This window comes from Hemitrygon akajei, chromosome 7, assembly GCF_048418815.1.
Source record: "Hemitrygon akajei chromosome 7, sHemAka1.3, whole genome shotgun sequence".
Lineage (NCBI taxonomy): Eukaryota > Metazoa > Chordata > Chondrichthyes > Myliobatiformes > Dasyatidae > Hemitrygon > Hemitrygon akajei.
This window is the reverse complement of record NC_133130.1, coordinates 144,242,179-144,262,307: the sequence shown is the minus strand read 5'-3', so window position 1 is coordinate 144,262,307 and position 20,129 is coordinate 144,242,179. Positions and strand designations below refer to the sequence as shown.

Here is a 20,129-nt window from a genome sequence, read left to right as displayed (position 1 = left end):
CCCATCAGATTTCTTCTTCTCTATCCCTTTACCTTTCCCACCCACCTGGCTTCACCTATCACCTTCCAGCTAGCCCCTCCCCCCCTCACCTCTTTATTCTAGCGTCTTCCCCGTTCCATTTTAGTCCTGAAGAAGGGTCACGGCCTGAAATGTCGACTGTTTATTCATTGCCATAGATGCTGCCTGACCTGCTTGCTTCCTCGAGCATTTTGTGTGTGTTGCCATCATCCCCATTGTGCCTGTTTTCCAAAAAGGACCTGTTTGCTTATCTGCTTTCTGCCCAGACATCACACTGCCTCACTTGTCTGGCTTGCCAGTGGGGTACTATGAGCCTATGTGCTGAGGCTGAAGAATGGTATTTCAGTCCTGATGTGAAAAGTTACTGGAATGTTCCATTGCAGTCTAATTTCTGATGGGTGGAAGTTCTAGGTTGAGCCATTAAAAGCATCAACTCAGAAAGCTGCTTTGTGTGATGTGTAACATTTAGCAATGCTGTGGCCATGGTGAAGTGCCTTGAGGTTTCAACATAATTAAAAATAGTCACCTCTGTGTTTCTGCTGCTTTCAAAATCCCATTTGATAAATCAGTTTGTTTGCTTTGCAAGGGTTTGAGAGCCTCTGAATTAATTCGTATGTTTAAACTTTCTGTGTGTCTTGAGGGTAGTGATTCAAACTGAGACCGGTTTTTGTGGACAGTGGTAGTATTGTCATGGCCTTTCGTCTAATGATCGTCCTTTATTTAAGGAGTATTGGATGTGGGGGAGTATTTGTATGTGGAGGTGATGGGCGTTTGTTTTTAAGACTCCTACACACCACCGCCGTCATTTTTTTAGATGTAGACTATTCATATGCTTCTCTGCCCAAGTTAAAACTACCCAACCTACTCATTACACATTTAAAGTTAAACTAGGTACTTTTTTGCTATTTGCGATTTGAAATAACCCTTGAGTGCTTCAGCAGCACGCATTACCTTTACAAAATGTTTATTTCTTCATCAGCCACTATTTTTTTGTAATAACCTGTTATCCATCAATCTGTCATTTACATTGGTGATCTATTGGCGCAGTTTGGCTGAAAGGAAATTTTACAGGAGGTATCCGCATTTGATATTGAATTCAATAATTTTGAATGGTAAACCTTTAGAGCTGTGCATATTATATTTCCAGTGCTCTTGTTCCTCTCTTCTGGGTAATTTTAGATTTTATTTGTCTTTTCATTCCCAGGGCCTGTCAACTTTGCAGGCTCTCTAGCTGTGACTGTCTATGTAATTCAGTCTTTCTTGGTCTCCATCCTATCACAGATCTTTTAGCTTTCTTTAACTTTCTCCTCTCTCCAGGTTAATAGCTATCTTACCTCTAACTTGTTCACATGAAGAGTAATCAACTGGATATCCACAAGTGCAGATTGAACTGAGTATTTCCAATACCTTATTCCATTAAGCATGTCCCATCCAGAAATGTCCATTATTTTATCTTCTCGAGTTAGTCTGACGAATGTTTGTTTTATGTGCTTTATTTTGTTAGTGTGCTTCATGTGAGATTTGTGTATTTCAGAACTATTTCTGTCTCATTGGTAGATTAACTCTAAATAAGACAATTTAAACTCCTGGAGTCATATTGCAAGGAATCAGCCTCTTCAGCTCACTATGCCAACCATCAAAAGCCCACTCATGCAAATCCTATGCTGAACTCTATTCTCCCTATTCAGATTATATCGCTCACTTACATTTTTGAGCAATTTAGAGTGGTCTTTCAATTTGAACTCCTTGGGATATGAATGGAAACCAGTGGAGGTAAATAAATTGATGGGAAGATCGGGGATTTGAGGGCTGTGGGGCTGTACTGAAGAGCAGTTGGAGCCCGATTGAATGGCAGGGCAGACTTTTGAGGGTCAGATGTCATTAGGAGTTATTGTGTTCACGTGGTTGATACCTGTGTACCACAGGGAGTGCATGCACAGTCCAGGCAGACTGCACCAAAAGTCAGGATTGAGCATAGTCACTTCACCTGTGTGACAGATGTTCTACCTTACTGTGGGATTGTCCATTAAAGAGATGCATGTACCGGTAGCTTATGAGATAGTTAACGCAGCTTGCAAAGACAAATGTTGTGCATTTTCACCTGAGGACTGAAATTACTTCCATTTTAAAGAGCAGGTGTGTGTCTACATTTGTCTTTGCGGGGTTGCTTAAATAAGAATCTTGGAGACTGAAACTGAACTCCTAAGAACCCCTAATCCAACGACCACACTCAACTGGAGAAGGCGCATTCACGTTAGCATTAGGGAGCTCAAATCCATGGACTAGTTGTATGCAGATGCCCAGAGTAAAAGTGGTCCGAGGTACCCACCTGTTTGCCATAATAAGCATCTTCTGCCTAACCTGTGGAAGGTTCTGTGTTTCTCACATGAAACTCATTAGCCAACACAAAACCCACAGAACTGCAGTGGAAGTAAGTCATCATCAATCCCAAGGGACCGTCTCAGAAAGAACTACAGAAAATGTTAGCAGACTTACTGAACTTAATTCATCTTGGGCTTCTGTCTACATTAGAATGCTATTCTGAGAAATGTACATGTTTTTTACGTGATATGATATACGCAACTTTGTAGTTGTGTCACTGCACTTCTGCTTGTCAAGAAACCTGGCACATACACATATTTTATTTGTGGTGAATATAGGCTTCCTTTTGTATTGCACTGTATTCTTACTGAGAAGGCTGAGATTTTTCAAATTGAGCACCTATTTTTCATTTAAACTTCCTTTTATACCTGTCTTGAAGATCTGTTTATAAAGTGAATTCGCAATGTTTGATGAAGGTAATTGTAAATTTTGACTTTTGCTGTTAATGACTTCCATCTTGTAACATAATACGTCGCAAAACAATTTACAAGCAGACCATAAGATATAGGAGCAGAATTAGGCCATTTGGCCCATTGAGTCTTCTCTGTCATTTCATCATGGCTGATCCATTTTACCTCTTAGCCCCAATCTCCTGCCTTCTCCCTGTATCCCTTCATGCCCTGACGTATCAAGAATATATCTAGTAACTTGGCTTTCACAGCCACCTGCAGCAATGAATTCTACATATTCACCGCTCTCTGGTGAAAGAAATTCCTCCTCCTCTCCATTCTAAATGGACATTCCTTGATTCTAAGGCTGTCCTCTCTGGTCTTAAACTCCACCCACCATAGGAAGCATTCTCTCCACATCCAATCTGTCGAAGCCTTTTAACATTCAATATGTTTCAATGAGGTCACTGTTCATTCTTCCTAATTCCAATGAGTAGAGGCCCAGAGTCAACAAACACTCCTTGTGTGATAAGCCTTTCAATCTTGGAATAATTTCATGAACTTCCTTTGAACCTTTTTTTTAATAAACAAAATTTGATGCAAAGCCATAGAAAATAGGATTGGTGAACAAAATTTTGGTTCAAGACAAGTTTCAAGGAGCATTGTAAATAAATGTGATCTCAAGTCTGTTTTCAGGAAGAAATTCCAGCACTCAGGAAGTAGATGACTGAATGCAAGGGATGTTATTGTATAAAGGAAAAACTTAAACCAGGATTGCACAGGAGGTTTGGTTTGCAGAATAGCTGCAACTTTAAACAACAAGTCTTGCTGAGTCAGGCATAGGAGAGAACATACAGATGATTGAAAATAATGTTAAGCATGCTAAAATTAGGGTATAGCTAGCTTGGGAAGTAATGGCACATGTGATGGATATTGTTAGAGGTGGATATATAATGGTTTTGGTAATACAGCAATTGTATGGCCTGAACACACAACACCATTGAGAGCATCCTGATAAGCTGCATCTTCATCTTTATGGTTGCAGCAGGGTATTGCACTGAGAGACCCTACAAAGGACTGTGAGAACAGCTGAGAGGATCATAGGAGTCTTCCCACCATCCATTAGGGACGTTTTTCAGGAGTGGCTGCATAGGCAGAGCCCTTAGTATTATCAAGTATCCTACCCGTTTATCCAGCATCCTGTTTGACTTTTGCTCTCAGGCTGGACGTTCCGATGCATAAGAACAAGAACAGTCAGTTTGGGAAACAGCTTCTGTCCTGAGGCCATTATACTTCTGATCTCCCCGCTGCATCACATTTAAAGTGTTATCAGTTAATTTTTTCTATACCCTACAATATTTAATTTCTGCACTTTACTGTGTTAATTTATCTAAAATTCATTTACAGATTTAATCCTTTCCTAAGTTATTGTGTATTATGTGTACGACTGTGCTTTACATCCTGGACTGGAGAAACATTATTTCGTTTGACAGTATACACGTACATAAGATGACAATAAACTTGATTTGACCATAGCTGATAGGATTCCGAAGTTGCAACTGGTCTAGTTCTGCCTCTGCTCATGACTGCAGACCCGAGATGGATTCAGTAACTTAAAGGACAGAGTGTGGTGAGGACTGAAGGCAGTTGCTTGGTCTTTTTACCAATACTGTTTCACCTCATGAGATATTGAACTAGCAGCATGACATCAGAGAAAGTAAAAGTTTAAGAGTGGGATGCATAGCTGGATATCATCGTGATGAATGTGTGGAACATGTGTGTGTGTGTATTTTTAACTGATGTTCCAAAGGCACTGTTTGTTCGAAATAAAAGGGGAATAATGCCAAGATCATTTGGAACTCCAGATCTGAAAGCCAGAAGAAACACCCATTAATTCTCTAGAAATGAAATCGGGAAAGGTTTATTTGACAATGAAGGAAGAACTACATTAATAAAATTCCATTAAGTGTTGCCTGATTGATATAACTTTTGAGGATAGTTTAACGGCAGTCCTCCCTGATATCATTAATACTGATTTAAGTGTCTATCAAAAGTTGATTTTGTATACTTACCGAAATCTTTGCTCAGATCTGATGTGTGGCTTAGTTTTATCTGAATTTCACATGCTTTTTAAATGGAAAACATACAAGTTGAAATACTGAATGAGTATAACCAAGTCAAATATTCATCACCTCGTATATATTTATTAGTATAGTGAATTGCATTACAGTAACACATACAAAATGCGGGAGGGACTCAGTAGGTCAGGCAGCATCGATGGAAAGGCATACAGTTGACGTTTCAGGCCGAGACCCTTCAGCCTTACAGTAATGAGCTTTTTAGGTTCATTGTATAGAGAATGTCTTGATTTTTAAGAGACCTTTGCAATTTTTTGTTAATGGCTGGCTGTGTAATTTTATTTGATAGGTGAAGGAAAGGTACAATTGGGAGTGAGAGTGGTCTGGAATTCAGGAGCATTTTTGCAGCCGTGATCTTTATTTGATCTATGATCTGGCTTGACCTACCCATCCATCTATTGTCAGCAGAAAGAAGACCGTCATACTTTTATGATGCATTAGAACCAGGTTCGTAACTTGAGAACGATGTAGGAATGTGACGTCCCAGGTGGATTTAGTTCAAACCATATTTCTTTTAAAAATCAGATAAAATGTCTACTTGGCAACTGAAATTCAGTCATACACAGAGGATTAAAACATAAACAGAAGAACTTGTCTAACGCTCAAATTTAACTTAATGACAGGTCAGGTAGTTGGGGGGGGGGGAGCTAATTTGATGAAATTATTCAAATTCTGTCCGTCCAGAGTTGGAAAGCTTGTACCGTAGATTCCGGACTACGGAGCGCACCTGATTAAAAGCCGCTGGCTCTAATTTTAGAAATAAAATCAATTTTTTACTTGTACAGGCCGCACCGGATTTTAGGCCGCACCGGATTTTCGGCCGCAGGTGTCCCACGTTGTAATATGAGATATTTACACAGAAAGATATTACACGTGAGGATTTTTTAACTTTTAATTAAATCCATATGGTAACATAAACAAATACATATTGCAAATGCTTTTTTTCGAACCGTGCCTGTAACGCGGCTACTTTTAAATACATGTTGCGTATACTTCTTTACTGAACAACATTCCAATATCTCCTAACGACTGGTAAAAAATATATATACTGCAGCCTACCAGGAAAAGTTATTGATCGCCTTTAACTTAAAAGCAGCGTTTTCGCTCCGCCGCTCGCCCCCCTCCTTCCCGTTTATCGCAAACTGGTATCCCACAAGACGCGGCGAAACCGGGTGTGACGTCATAGCATCCCGCGATGTAGTACAGAAAACAAATATAGTTAAAACAGTTCTAACTTTAACTAACAAATGAATTACTAAGCGAAAATATTATAAACTAAATAACTGCCATAAAGGCAGCACAATGCTTTTCTTCGAGTGTTTTCCATGTTGATGAGGGTGAGTACAAATGACTGATTTACAATAATTTAATTGTGAAAGTGCGCTTGATTTATCGTACAATTTCATTGGACCTCTGTGAACTACTCATCAATTTTATTGGTCTACTGTTACGAGGCAAAATGTTTACGAGGCGGCATGAAAAAAATCATGTATTAGCCGCTCCGTATTAAAGGCCGCAAAGTTCAAAGCTGTTCAAAATGTGGGGAAAAAGTAGCGGCTTAAAATCCGGAATCTACGGTAATTTGGAAAGCAAAGATAGAATCAAATATAGAATCTTCCATGTACTATTCTGCTCAAAATAACATTCATATTAGCCTGTAATTCAATAAAATTGCAAGTGCTGGAAATAAAAAGTAAATGCTTTCACAGCATTCTGTTCTTATTTCATATAAACCTGATGTGCTTCTGCTGCATCATAAATTGCATTCTAAAAACATTAATGAGTTATTGATGTTGGCTGATTCCGACTGGCTGCTTTCAGTAAACATTAACCAGCACCTTTATTAGCATGTCAACAGATGACTGAGTGTAGATATCCTCTAGCATACTGACATTCTGTGGAACACGGGAAAAGGCAACCATGAATAATAACACCGAGGTAAGCACAGTTTAAAATAAACGTTGGTTGAGGTTGGTCCGCAGTGAACCTGAGGTTCGAGATGAAGTCTGTGGAGAGTGAGAAAGGTGCAATCAAAAGTGTGGTGATTTTTTTTTTGTGATTGCTGTTTGGATCAACATTTGAACGTTGGCCTCAGAGAGAGAGCGGGATGCGTTAACCTTGTTGCTCTTTGGGAAAGATAATTTTTATCAGTGTTGTGAGGTAAATCTGTTTTGAGCCTGTCTATCAATAATAATTTTCTGAAATCCCAACCCTTAATTTGTGCAGTTCTATGATTGTGTATGCATTTCTTCTTTGCCATGCTGGATGATTTTCAGCTTTTCAGTAAACTTGCTAATCCTTACTGCTTATACCTTTTATTTACTCTGTGGGAGATTACTCATACCTTCGTAGAATGTAGGACAAAGTGCAATAATGTAGCCTTGTTTGGAACTGATAACTGGCAGGTAATTAACCTGAAGCATTGACTCTGCCTTGCACTCAACTCCTCCTGCCTGACATGTTGAGTATTTCCAACAGTTTTATATTTAATTTACATTATCCGCAGCTCTTTGCAATAAATAAATAAATAAATAAATAAATAAATAAATTCTTCTACAAGCTAGAAAATTCTAGGCAGCTTCTAGATGGTCGGCACGGCACTGTGGACCAAAGGGCCTGTAATGTGCTGTAGATTTTTAAATGTTCTAAGTGCTTGTCCAGGAGATGTTTTGCCTCAATATCTATAGCATTAAGCTATTTCTAAATCTTGCTATTTCTAAATCTTGTGCTCAATACTTGAAGTTCAGCTGAGCGTTTATCATTTTCTCAGGCAGTCTCTCAAGATCAAATGTGACTTGCTTTCATCCCCATTTTGTGGGTTCTGAGATGGCTGATGATGCTAAGGTGGGAATTGCCAATTCCCCTGGATGCAGCAGGAAGCCGCTGACAGGGTGAGTAGATGGATAGTTTGAAGTGGCTCACTCCTTCCACCTCTCTATACCATCCGATGCATGGGCTCAAGGTTCCTCAATACCCTCTCAGCTTTGAGCAGTCGTGGTCGAAATGTTCCCAGGATTTAGCCGGAGCGTTGTTTTTCTTCGGAGAAGTTTTCGCTATTTGTTTACCAGATCTTGAGAGGCGTTTGAATGCCACTGAATTCCCAACACAATGAAAGTGGTTGAGAGAGAGTAGGTAACAGGGAAGTTGATGGAGAAGCATAACATGGGAATGCTGTGGTTGCTGGTGCAGACGTGTTAGGGTGCTTATACTGCACCGCTGTATAATAAGCTACACAGATTAAGAAGGCTCGTGCTCTCTGGAGTGGGTTTCTGATTTACAATGTAAACGGGATTGGAGCATTTTATAGAGACTCTGTAGCATTCAGCTGTACCATAAAGTTAGTTGCACAGTCAATTACACTGAAGAATTTTCAGTGTAAACCAGGAGATATGGAGTATTAATTTTAATAACAGAAAATGAAAATTGGGGCAAGCGTATCGGTTGATGGGAGTATACAAGTTGTATAAATTTAAAAATGACACGTATTCATTTTGGATAAAAATTGAGGAAGTGCTACTTGCAAAATCAAAATCAGTTTTAATATCACTGGCATATGTTGCGAAATTTGTTATATAGCAGCAGTAAATTGCAATGCATAATAAAAACTGAATTGCTGTAAGAAGAAGAATAATGGAGAAGGATAGGACTGGACGCAGGGTGGAGATTTTTGATTGGAGAAAGACTAACTTTGAGGAGATGCAAAAGGATTTAGAAGGAGTGGATTGAGACAATTTGTTTTATGGGAAAGATGTAATAGAGAAATGGAAGTCATTTAACGGTGAAATTTTGAGAGTACAGAATCTTTATGTTCCTGTTAGGTTGAAAGGAAAGTTTGAGAGAGCCATGGTTTTCAAGGGATATTGGAAACATGGTTTGGAAGAAGAGAGATATCTACAATAAATATAGGCAGCATGGAGTAAATGAGGTGCTCGAGGAATATAAAGAATGTAAAAAGAATCTTAAGAAAGAAATTAGAAAAGCTGAAAGAAGATACGAGTTTGCTTTGGCAAGTAAGGTGAAAATAAATCCAAAGGGTTTCTACAGTTATATTAGTAGCAAAAGGATAGTGAGGGATAAAATTGGTCCCTTAGAGAATCAGAGTGGACAGCTATATGTGAAGCTAAAAGAAATGGGGGAGATTTTGAACAATTTCTTTTTTATTACAATTTATTGTATGTACATGCCAGCACGTGTGTGTGTGTGTGTGTATATGTACGTGTGTATGGGTTCAATGTCCATTCACAAATCGGATGGCAGAGGGGAAGAAGCTGTTCCTGAATTGTTGAGTGTGTAGCAATGAGAAGAGGGCATGTCGTGGGTGATGGGTGTCCTTAATGATGGATGCTGCCTTTTTGAGGCATCGCTCTTTGAAGAGTTTGTTTAATAATTATCTTGGACAAAGAGTATTCACATCTGAGGTCCTCCCTGGTTGCAGTGGATGACCATGACACTGTGCCTTGTCATGCCCATTGCTCTCCATGTAGCATTGCAGAACTGCCTTCCTGGTCATTGGATCTCACTGTAGATCTCCTCTGCCCAGTCTGCTGGAGCTGACTTAGCCTGCTAGGACAGGCGTCCCTATTTCACTGGGGTACGAGACCTGCTGGCTCCCCTCACCAAGTCTAGCCCACCTGTCGAAGTGGTGTACTGGGGTGTGGCCACTGTCGCATGCAAATAGCTACTTGAAGCTACAGGTGAGAGCTAAGTGTCTGGTGGGGACCAGTGGTAGCATTCAAGATGATTGTCGATACTTTCAAATTCTTTGTAGTTCCTAACTGTTGAATTAGTGAAATTGTTTCATTTTCACTCTCAACCATTTCTGGCATTTCCAAGTCTGAATGATTAAAACCACAGTGAGCAAAACAGTTCTGAATTGTCTTAATGCTTGTTTCTTGCTAACTATTGATGACAAAGATCACTGCTTTTTGAACACAAACACATACAACTGATGTGATTTAAATACTGTTTGCTCTAAGCGCAGTGTAGTGTCTAACAGCCACAAGATGTGCACGAGACTGATGCTGGTTAGAAACTGTTCAGCAACAGTCTCCTTCCCCGATTAAGTGGCTAAGTGTCCCAAATAAACAAAGGGAATTCTGGCTAATTTTTTTCAATTTTTATTCCTTTAAGAGTTGTCCCAAATAAGCAGCTGCCCCAATGAACTGGAATCCACTGGATATTAAATTAACTAAGCCGTACAAAAAGTGGGCAAAGTGTTCATGGGTCAGTTCATTGTCCATTCAGAAATCTGATGGCAGCAGCGAAAAGACGACATGTCCCGGGTGATGGGATCCTTAATGGTGGATGCTGCCTTTTTGAGGCATCTTCTTAAAGCCTCCTCTTCTCAGGAGGCCAGTGCCCATGATGGAGCTGGCTGGGTTTGCCACCTTCTGCAGCCTTTTCTGATCCTGTGCAGCGGCTCCTCCATACCAGACGGTAATGCAACCAATTAGAATGCTTTCTACAGTACATCTGAAGAAACTTGCAAGAGTCTTTGGCGCCAGTGTTGATGATCATCATGGGGGAAATGTTATTTCCGATCCAGACTGACTATGGTCTCCCAAGTGAAGGGTGCTGTTGCAGAAGAAGGTACAGCGGCCCAGGGTTTAGTTAGTACTGAGATTATGATGTTTTTGGATGCTGAGCGGTAATTAATAAACTGCACCCTGATGTGGGTATTTCTGTTGCCTATGTGGTAAGACCAAGTAGAGAGACAGTCGAATTGCAACTGTTGTAGATCTAGAGCGTCAGTAGGCAAGTTGCTGTAGGTCCTGGTGCTTGCTTAGGCAGGTTGATTCTGGCCATGACCAATCTCTCAAGGCACATCATTACAGTAGCTGTGAAGTGTAACTGTTCAATAGTTATTGAGGCAGCTCACCCTGCTCTTCCTGGGCACTGGTATGATTTGTGTCCTTTTGAAGGAGATGGGAACCTCTGCAGTAATGAGATTGAAGATGTCCTTGAACACTCCCGTCAGATGGTTGGCACAGGTTTTCAGTGCCCGACCAGGTACACCATTGCAAAGGGTCACCCTCTTGAAAGATATTCTGACGTCAGTCTCTGAGACAGAGATCAGAGTCACCAGATGCTGCAGGAATTCACATGGGTGTAGTTTTATTCTCCCTTTTAAAGCATACATAAAAGGTATTGGGTTGATCTAGGAGTAAAGCATCCCAGCCATTCATAATGTCAGATTTTGCCTTGTAGGAAGTCATGGCTAGCAAGTCCTGCTAGAGCTGACTTGTGTTCCGTTCCAACTCTAACTTCAATCAGAACTGTTTTATTCACTCTTAAAATAGCCATGCATTGGTCATACCTGGACTTGTATGGTTCCAGATCACCTGCTTTGAATGCCATAGATCTAGCCCTCAACAGGTAGCGAATCTCCTGGTTCATCCATGGCTTTTAATTTGGGTATGTTCTCGAAGGCACACACTCATCCACACGGGTCTTGATGAAGTCTGTGACAACTGTGGCATATTCATTTGGATTTCAAGATGAATCCCTGAATGTTGTCCAGTCCAAAGAGCAGTCTTGTTAGCGCTCCTCTGCTTCACTTAGCCATGCCTTTGTGATCCTCACCACAGGTGCTGTGGTCCTTGGTCTCTGCCTATATGGTTTACCTCCATCGCTCCTTTAGTGAGTGGATCGGTCTGCAGTAGTTAACCATAATGTGAGATGAGTGCAGTGTTACTTGAAGCCAGAAAATTCTATTAAAGGGTGTGAAAGAAGGTTTTCAGAAAGTGGGAAAAGAGGAAGTTGATCTCTAAGCAAGGAAAAATGAATGTTAATCATGGCTCGGAGGGGAGGGAAAAGCATGGAGGTTCTATGAACCCACTTCAACTTGATACACAAATGCTGCTACAGTTCAGCCCCAAAGCATCTAACCTACTCCTGTTCCCAAAATGGATGTATTTAATGCCATCCCATCCCCAGGTAATAGATGAGACTATGCTTTTGGCCTGTCCCACCCTTACACTGTTAGCAAGGAGAATGAATCAACTTTTAGACTTGTCCAGAGTGAAGTAAGTTAGCAGCATGGTCTATGGTTGAAATGAATAAGAATATTGGGCTTGATTTTCCCAGATAGCTATTTATGTTCTGAAATGGTTCAGTGCAGAGCCGAGCAGCAAGCTGAGCTGAACTGGCCCGTCCATTGCCTCAGGCCCCAACACCCTGACCTTTTCAATCTGACCTGGCACCTAAATCGTCCAAACATCGGACGCTCTGGTGCCTGGTCCCCGGTGCCTGTAGTCTCAGTTCAGTCCGTAGCTGACCTTTCCAATTCAGCCTGGCACTTAAATCACTGTCCAGACATCAGGTACAGTTGCTTTAGTACACTCTGGTACCAGTGAGTTCAGAGCTCATGGCTTTGAGATGACATTAATACACAGTTAATAACTTTATGAAGAAGAAGCTGCCAGTTTATCACTTAAAGATATGGCATGAAATTTGTTGTTTTACAGCAACAATTAGTGTAAAGATTTAAAATACTACAAATAACAAAATAGAATTTTGAAGTAATTTTCATGGATCGTTCAGAAAGCATTTGGAATTAATGCATCGCGTTCAGCTTGGTAAGTTGGGGTCAGACATAGATCAATGTTGCAACCTCACTATTTATACTGTATGTGCATAACAGGTAAAGGCATTGAGAATTGTAGACAGCTTTGGTTCCGACTCAAAGATGGGTCAGCAAGTTGTGAGGAGGACACAGGGATATTAAGTAGGTTAGGTGTTTGGTCAATAATTGGTAGATGGCATATAATGTGGGAAAATGCAGAGTATTTTGGTAGGAAGAAAAGAAAAAATATTGGTTAAATGAGAGGAAGGGCAGGAGATGTATTGGTGTTTTTGCATATGAAACAAAGTTTGGGTACAACAATTAATCGGCAAGAACGGTAGAGTGTTGCCATATATTCCAAAGGTGATAAAATATCAAAAAATGTATGTAAGTCTTGCTGCAACTCAGTGTGTGCTATGACATCTGGAATACTAAGAACATTTCTTTCCTAATTTTAAGGAGGGGATTATCTTCATTGGATTAAGGCCAGAAGAGGTTCACTATCATTTTTTTTTAACAATATCCAACTTTATTTAAGTAGCAAATTTAAAACTCTGTGGAATTAAAAATTCCATTTGAGCCGAAAGAGATTCTACTATTTCCATTTTCAAACAGTAATTATAAAAAAAAACAAGTGTTTTTAAATTTTAAATGGCCAAATCTGAAAATAATGATTTCACACAGGGGTCAGGAACTGCCAGTAACATGAATAGACATTGCAAACATAACTTCATCTGATGGAAGAGATAGAAAATGGTCAGAATTGAGGGGAACAACAACACACACAAAATTCTGGTGGAACACAGCAGGCCAGGCAGCATCTATAGGGAGAAGCGCTGTCGACGTTTCGGGCCGAGACCCTTCGTCAAAATTGAGGGGTTTGTGTGGGAGCAAAAAGGAGTTTAGTATCAAGCAATTCAACATGCAATTTGTATACAAAATCTCCAAAATAAAACAATGCAAGCACCCACATTTGCTCACTCAAAAGTAAAAAAAAAAGTTGCCTTTATAAAAACTCATAAAAATATTCCTTTCAACTGTACACGTTGCAGGAAATTGTTAAGCCTTTCAGACGCTGTTGAAACATTGCCTATCAGCAACTTTGCTTCTCAAGCCTCTTTGTTTTCTCCATTTTGGGCAGGAGCAGTGCTGGGTTCCTGGTTCGAGTCGCTTGCTTTGCTTTTAACGACCTTTGGTTTCTTAGCTTTCCCAGCAGCTTTCTTCGCTGGTGCCTTCTTGGTCAGAGCAGCTGTCTTGACATTTCGCCGTTTTTGCAATGATCTCCTCAGTTCTTCAGGCTTTGGAGTGTCATTCGACTTGCGGGGCATCTTGGCTGCTGGTCGAAGGCTCAGCGGGGTAAGTCGATGTCCGTCTGCCGAACAACGCTCACTCTCACCGACTCGAGGTTCACTATCTTAATTCCCTGGATGAGGGATGAATGTAAAAAGAGAGTGTGGTCTGCACTGTTATTTTGATGGAACATACTAATTTTCTGAGGGGACTAAAGTAGTTGCAGAGGGAATGTTCCCTTCACCTAAGAATTTATATCTGCTACAGCGTACTTCCAGAATTGGAAGGAATTTCTTCTCTGAGGCAATAAAGTGTTTTGAATTCTCTAACCAAGCGAGCAATGGAAAATTAATTATTAAATATATTTGAGGCCAAGGCAGTATTTTGTCTAGCAGAGTTGAGGGCTATAGGAAACAGGTAGAGTAGTAGAACTGGTGCCCAAGAGGGTGCAGTAATCTGCCTCAGTGACTCTGACTGCAACGATAATGAAATGCTTAGAGCAACTGGTTGAGTTGCATTAAATCCCATCTTCCTGCTACATTGGACCCCTTCCTGATTGCTTGTCACTCAGATCTGTCCACTGATGATGTCATAGCTTCTACACTCCACTCCGTCCTGTCCCACCTGGAAAATGGTGCCTCATAGGCCAGGATATTGTTTCTTGAGGTTTAATATGATCATCCATCAGAAGCTGGTGGGTAAGCTGTTCTTGTGGGGTCTCAACACCTCTCTCTGTAACTGCATCCTGGACTTCTTGATCAAACTTTGTTGGCAGAAACATCTCTAGCTCCATCACTAGGGATGCATGCTCTGCTCACTGCTGACTGCACTGTTAGATCCAGTTCAAACCAAATCATCAAGTTCATTGATTACACAACTGTGGTAGGCCTCAAACAACAACAATGATGAAACGGCATACAACAACTTAAGTCTTAGTATAGAGAAGACTAAAGAGATGTGGACTTCTGGAAATTGCAGACTGACCACTCCACTGTGAATACACAGACCTCCATAGAGACAGTTAGGAACATCAAGTTTCTGGGAGTGCACATAATGGTGATCTCATATGGTCCCTCGACACCACCTCAGTGGTCAAAAAAGCACAGCAGCTTCTTCGCCCGCACCCCGGCCCCCTAAATTTTAACCACTTTTTACAGGAGCACCATCGTGAGAGTCCTGATCAGCTGCATCGCTGTCTGGTGTAGGAATTGCAAGGTATCTGACCGCAAGTCCCTACAAAGGATTGTGAAGACTGCTGAGAGGATCATTCGAGTTTCTCTTCCACCCATTAGGAATATTTACCAGAAGTGCTGCATATGCAGGGCCCTTTAGCATTGTCACTGATTCTTCCCATCTGTCCAACAATCTCTATCAAAGTGTGTATACATTATACAAACTTCAGATTCATCTCCTTACAGGCAGCCACGGAACATACTCAAAAGACCATTAAATACCCAATGTGCAGAAATTTAAAAAAACAAATCATGCAAACAATAAAAGCAAGAAAATAACCTTGGATCCCATTCCTCCTTACTTTCTCAATAATCCTTGCATGGGGTACCTTATCAAATGCCTTGCTGAAATCCATATACTGTACACTACATCAATGTGTTTAGTCACATCCTCAAAAAATTCAATCAGGCTTGTAAGGCACAGCCTGCCTTTGACAAAGCCGTGCTGACTATTCCTATTCATATTATGCCTCTCCAGCTATTCAGAGCTGAAGTCCACAATACAGAGTCTATCCACAGACCCTCAGTTCAGCGCAAGGCCAAGGAAGAGTTGCAGAGCAGCGTGTTCAAATGTCCTGTCCTTCGCCTTTGGCCCTGACATCCTGACCTTTTTAATCTAGTCCAGCTCTTAAATCATCGTCCAGACATCGGGTTGTGTTGCTTTAAAACACTCTGGGGCCTGGGCCCTGCGCCTTGACTCAGCCTGTACCTGATTTTGCCAACTCAGTCCGGCGCTGTAATAGATTGTACCTCAGGACTTCCCTCGCTTCCTGAGAAGGGCCCACTGCTTTGCCTCGCCTCAGTGCTGCTGCATCAAATTGCCTCCAGTTCCAATAGAAGTTGAAGGCTATTGTTTCTGGTGATCGTTTACCAGAAAAAGTATGATTACCAGAGTATTTAGTTGATTTCTTTGTTTCATGGGCCTCCAGCAAGTAGCCGCTTAGCTTCACCAGTGCCATCTTAAACCGGAACCACAGAGTTTTTTAATGTAGTGTTTAATGTTTTAAAATGTTAAGGTGAAATGCTGAAGCTCAGATCTTAATGCCCTTCAGATCTTTGGTTACAAACATTAAATTGATATAGAATTTTTCACTTCTACATTTTTAAGCATTTTTTTAAACCTGAATTGTGTGAGTGTACCTATACTGCTTTACATTGGTGATTGTGACTAAAATGACATTTATTTCCTGCCTGAGTCTGCATTGAATTTCTGCTCTTATAATCAAATCAATTGCTATTGTAAACAAGTTGCTCTGATCATCACATTGCAGTAAACTTAATTTGTGCTCCACAATCTCATGAAACCTGATTTGGCTGCAAATGTCAAGTGCAGCTCCTAGGCTCAAAAGCCAGTCTTTTTGGTCAAATAGTTGAATCATTAATAATTAATGACGTCAGAGACATAAAATTCAGTTGGAATTGGATTAAGAGATTATCTTGTTCTCTCGATTCTTATCTCAATATTGGATTAGGCGCTGAGATGTTCCTATTTGTCAGAAATTCTTAAAATGGGTTGTTTGCTGTTATTATCAAGGTCCAAAGGTTCAAAGCAGATTTATCATCAAAGTACGTATACAGTGCCTTGTAAAAGTATTCACCCCCCAACCCTTTGTTCATATAATTGAGTACTACAACCAGGGGTTTTGATCAATTTAACTGAAAATTTCTATTCGTGAATCACATGCTTGTTTTATTTTCACAGTAGAACCCAAAGATAAACAGGGAAAATTGTAAAGCATTAAAACTAAAAATTTAAAACTGAGAAATCAGCAATTCAGAAGTATTCATCCCCCTTTACTCAGTACTTAGTTGAACCACCTCTTGTAGTATTTTTGGATAAGTCGCTATTAGCTTTGCACAACGTGATGGAGCAATATTTGCCCATTCCTCCTTGCAAAATTGCTCAAGCTGCACCAGGTTAGTTGGGGAGTGGCAGTAGACAATGGTTTTGAGCTCTTGCCGGAGATATTCGATTGGGTCAAGACTCTGAACTACTCAAGGACATCAAATTGCTTCTTTGGAAACCACTCCCTGGTTGCTCAGCCAGTGTGTTTTAGGCCATTGTCCTGCTGAAATATGAACTTCCTCACCAGTTTGTCTGCTGATGTATCGTCGTCATCAGTAGGTCGCATTTGGCAGACGGATTTCCCTCCATGCCACTCTGACATATTGGGAAATCATGTACGTGGCAAATTATAGCAGTAGTTTGCCTTTGCCTTCTGCCAGGTGAGTTTTTTTTTAAAGAGATCACCGGCACTTAACCCAGCACGGATGGAGAGCGTGCAAGGGAGCTGGCCGGATTCGAACTCAGGACCTCTCGCCCCAAAGTGCAGTGCTGATGCCACTACGCCACCAGCCGGCACTGTTAATGTATAGTTGTTCATAAATCCCATTGTATTTTATTTCCCTATAAATAACTGATAACTTTACTTTGAACTTTGCAGTTAATTTGCAGTATAACGGACCTGTCCCTTTTTTATCCTCCTACTCCACCACATTTTCTTATTGTGCTTTCAACTTCTAATTGTATTTGGGGTGTGCATATTTTCCACTGGAGATATGTAATATTGTGTGCTTCCTTTCTCAGGTATTCAAGGAGGCTCTCCGCTACATTTTCTCGAGTCTCAGGATGAACCATTCGATGGATCACGGTGCTGGTCATCACGACATGCACATGCATGTGTCCTCTGGTGGCCATGAGCACAACTCAACACCTGCACCAGGGCACGGCCACGACCACGCTTCTGGTGGCATGATGGTAAGGCTTCCCTCCAATCTTTTCAACAAGTGGTCAGCATTAAATCTGTCCCTAGACTTAAACAAAAAGTTAGCAAAATTGAGATTGCACAGGGTTTACAGTTATAGTTAGACAGCATGGAAGCAGCCCAATTTCTCCATAGCAATACACACAAAATGCTGAAGGCCAGGCAGACTACAGAGTCTTTTACCGATCATGGGTTTCAGCCTGAAACGTCGACTGTTTGCTTTTTTCCTTTGATGCTGTCTGGCTTGCTGAGTTCCTCCAGCATTTTGTGCGTGTTGCTTTGGATTTCCAGCATCTGCAGATTTTCACATGTTTGTGGTCCAACTTCTCCATGCAACCATTATTCCTTTCTTTTCTTTCTTTTTACAATATTTTTATTCAGAAGAAAAAAACAAAGATTTACAGAGTGCAACACATAGATACATCTCAACATAAATTGTGTACATTCATATATTGTAATAAAATTGATCAAAATGTTATAGCATATCACATAAATATGATATGTGATATCATATATCAAAGGTATACCACTCTGTAATCAAAAATTTAAAGATAGGTCATACATAGTAAAAGAAGTTTTTTTCTATAAAAAAAAAGTCAATCCCCTACCAACTACCAAAGAAAAAAACTGATGGATGACAATGGATAATTAGAATTTTAAAAAAACATTCGCTTAAGAAGAGAAGATAAAAATATACATAAAAGTCTATGCACTGTTAAACTTTATAAATTGGAAAAGTAATTTAGGAAAGGTCCCCAGATATCATAAAAAGATTGTTTCGAATTTAAGACTGAGCAGCGGATCTTTTCTAAATTTAAATAAGACATAATATCACGTAGCCATTGAAGATGTGTAGGAGGGGTAGACTCCTTCCATTTAAGCAAGATTGCTCTCCTTGCTAAAAGAGAGGTAAAAACTAAAACCTGTAGGTTAGGAGTACTTAAAGTTGTATCTTCATTTGCAATAATACCAAACAAGGCAGTAAGGGGATTTGGGTCAAATTGGACCCTAAAAAGTTGTGAGAAGGTATGGAATACTTCCCGCCAAAACTTTTCAATTGTAGGACAAATCCAAAACATATGAATTAAAGAGGCATCAGTAGAGTTGCATTTATTACAAAGTGGAGAAACATTCGGGTAAAAACTGGAGAGCTTCTGTTTAGAAATGTAAGCTCTATGAACCACTTTAAATTGTAGAAGAGAATGACGAGCACAGAAAGATGATTTATTAACCTGTTTATGAATTTTATTCCATCTATCATCAGAAATCTGACAATTTAGATACCGGTAATAGAACCATTAACAAAAGGTTTTACATTTAAAATATCGTTCAGTAAATTTTTATCAGGACCTACAGGAAAAGTAGTTAATTGGAAATGTAAGAAATCTCTAATTTGAAGGTATCTGTAAAAATGTGTTTTTGGGAGTGCAAATTTAGTTGACAATTGGTTGGTCAAATGAAGCAAGAGATCCTGAGATAAACAGGTCCCAAAAACACTTAATATCTAGTTCATCTCAATCCTTAAAGACTTTGTCAGTCAAGGAAGGGATAAAAAAATAATTAAGGAGAATGGGAGATGATAATGAAAAATTCGCTAAACCAAAAAATTTTCTAAATTGAGACCAATTCCTTAAACTTTGCTTAACAATTATGTTATCTGTTGTTTTATTTGCTGAAAAAGAAGAGTATGATCCAAGAAGAGAGGCAATAGAGGAATTTTTTACAGAATTAACTTCTAAGGAAGACCCATGATGGGCAATCTTTACGATAAATATAATAGGACCAAAAAGTAATATTCCTTATATTGGCAGCCCAATAGTAAAACCTAAAATTGGGTAGGGCTAATCCACCCATCTCTTTATTTCTTTGTAGGTAAACTTTACTTAAACGAGCTTGTTTATTATTCCAAATATAAGATGTTAAAATTGAATCTAAAGAATCAAAGTAGGTCTTAGGAATAAAAATAGGTAAAGCCTGAAAAAGATATAAAAAATTTAGGAAGAATTATTAATCGAATTAATTTGGCCAATTAGGGATAAAGAAAGAGGGGACCATTTAGAAAGCGTCTTTTTCACATAATTCAATAAGGGGTTTAAGTTTTCTTTAAATAAATTCTTGAAGTTTTTAGTAATTGTTACACCTAGATATGTGAATTGACTTGTAACAACTTGGAACGGAAATTTGGCATTTGATGACATTAGGTCATTTAAAGGAAATAATGTGGTGACCCACTTCCCAGCGCACTCGAACCGGCTCACAAAGTGGCGCGCGCCGGTATTGAAGCCGGTCCCAAAGAGGGCGCCAAGTCTGCTTCACCAGCAAGGGGAAAAGCCCGCACGCGGGATGGGACT

General features: G+C 40.0%; 1 protein-coding gene across 3 annotated transcripts in view; it reads left to right on the top strand.

The window, feature by feature from the left end:
• The window catches only part of slc31a1 (solute carrier family 31 member 1), a 73,793-nt gene that overhangs the window by 22,685 nt on the left and 30,979 nt on the right, over window positions 1–20,129 (top strand). For 2 of the 3 annotated variants that reach the window (XM_073052183.1, XM_073052184.1), the window contains exon 2: window positions 17,601–17,771. In XM_073052183.1, the coding sequence (XP_072908284.1) occupies window positions 17,643–17,771 (129 nt within the window). In that variant the 5' untranslated portion in view covers window positions 17,601–17,642. Of the gene's footprint in view, window positions 1–6,783; window positions 6,866–17,600; window positions 17,772–20,129 lie in introns of those variants that run through there. The other variant, XM_073052182.1, reaches the window with a different exon arrangement.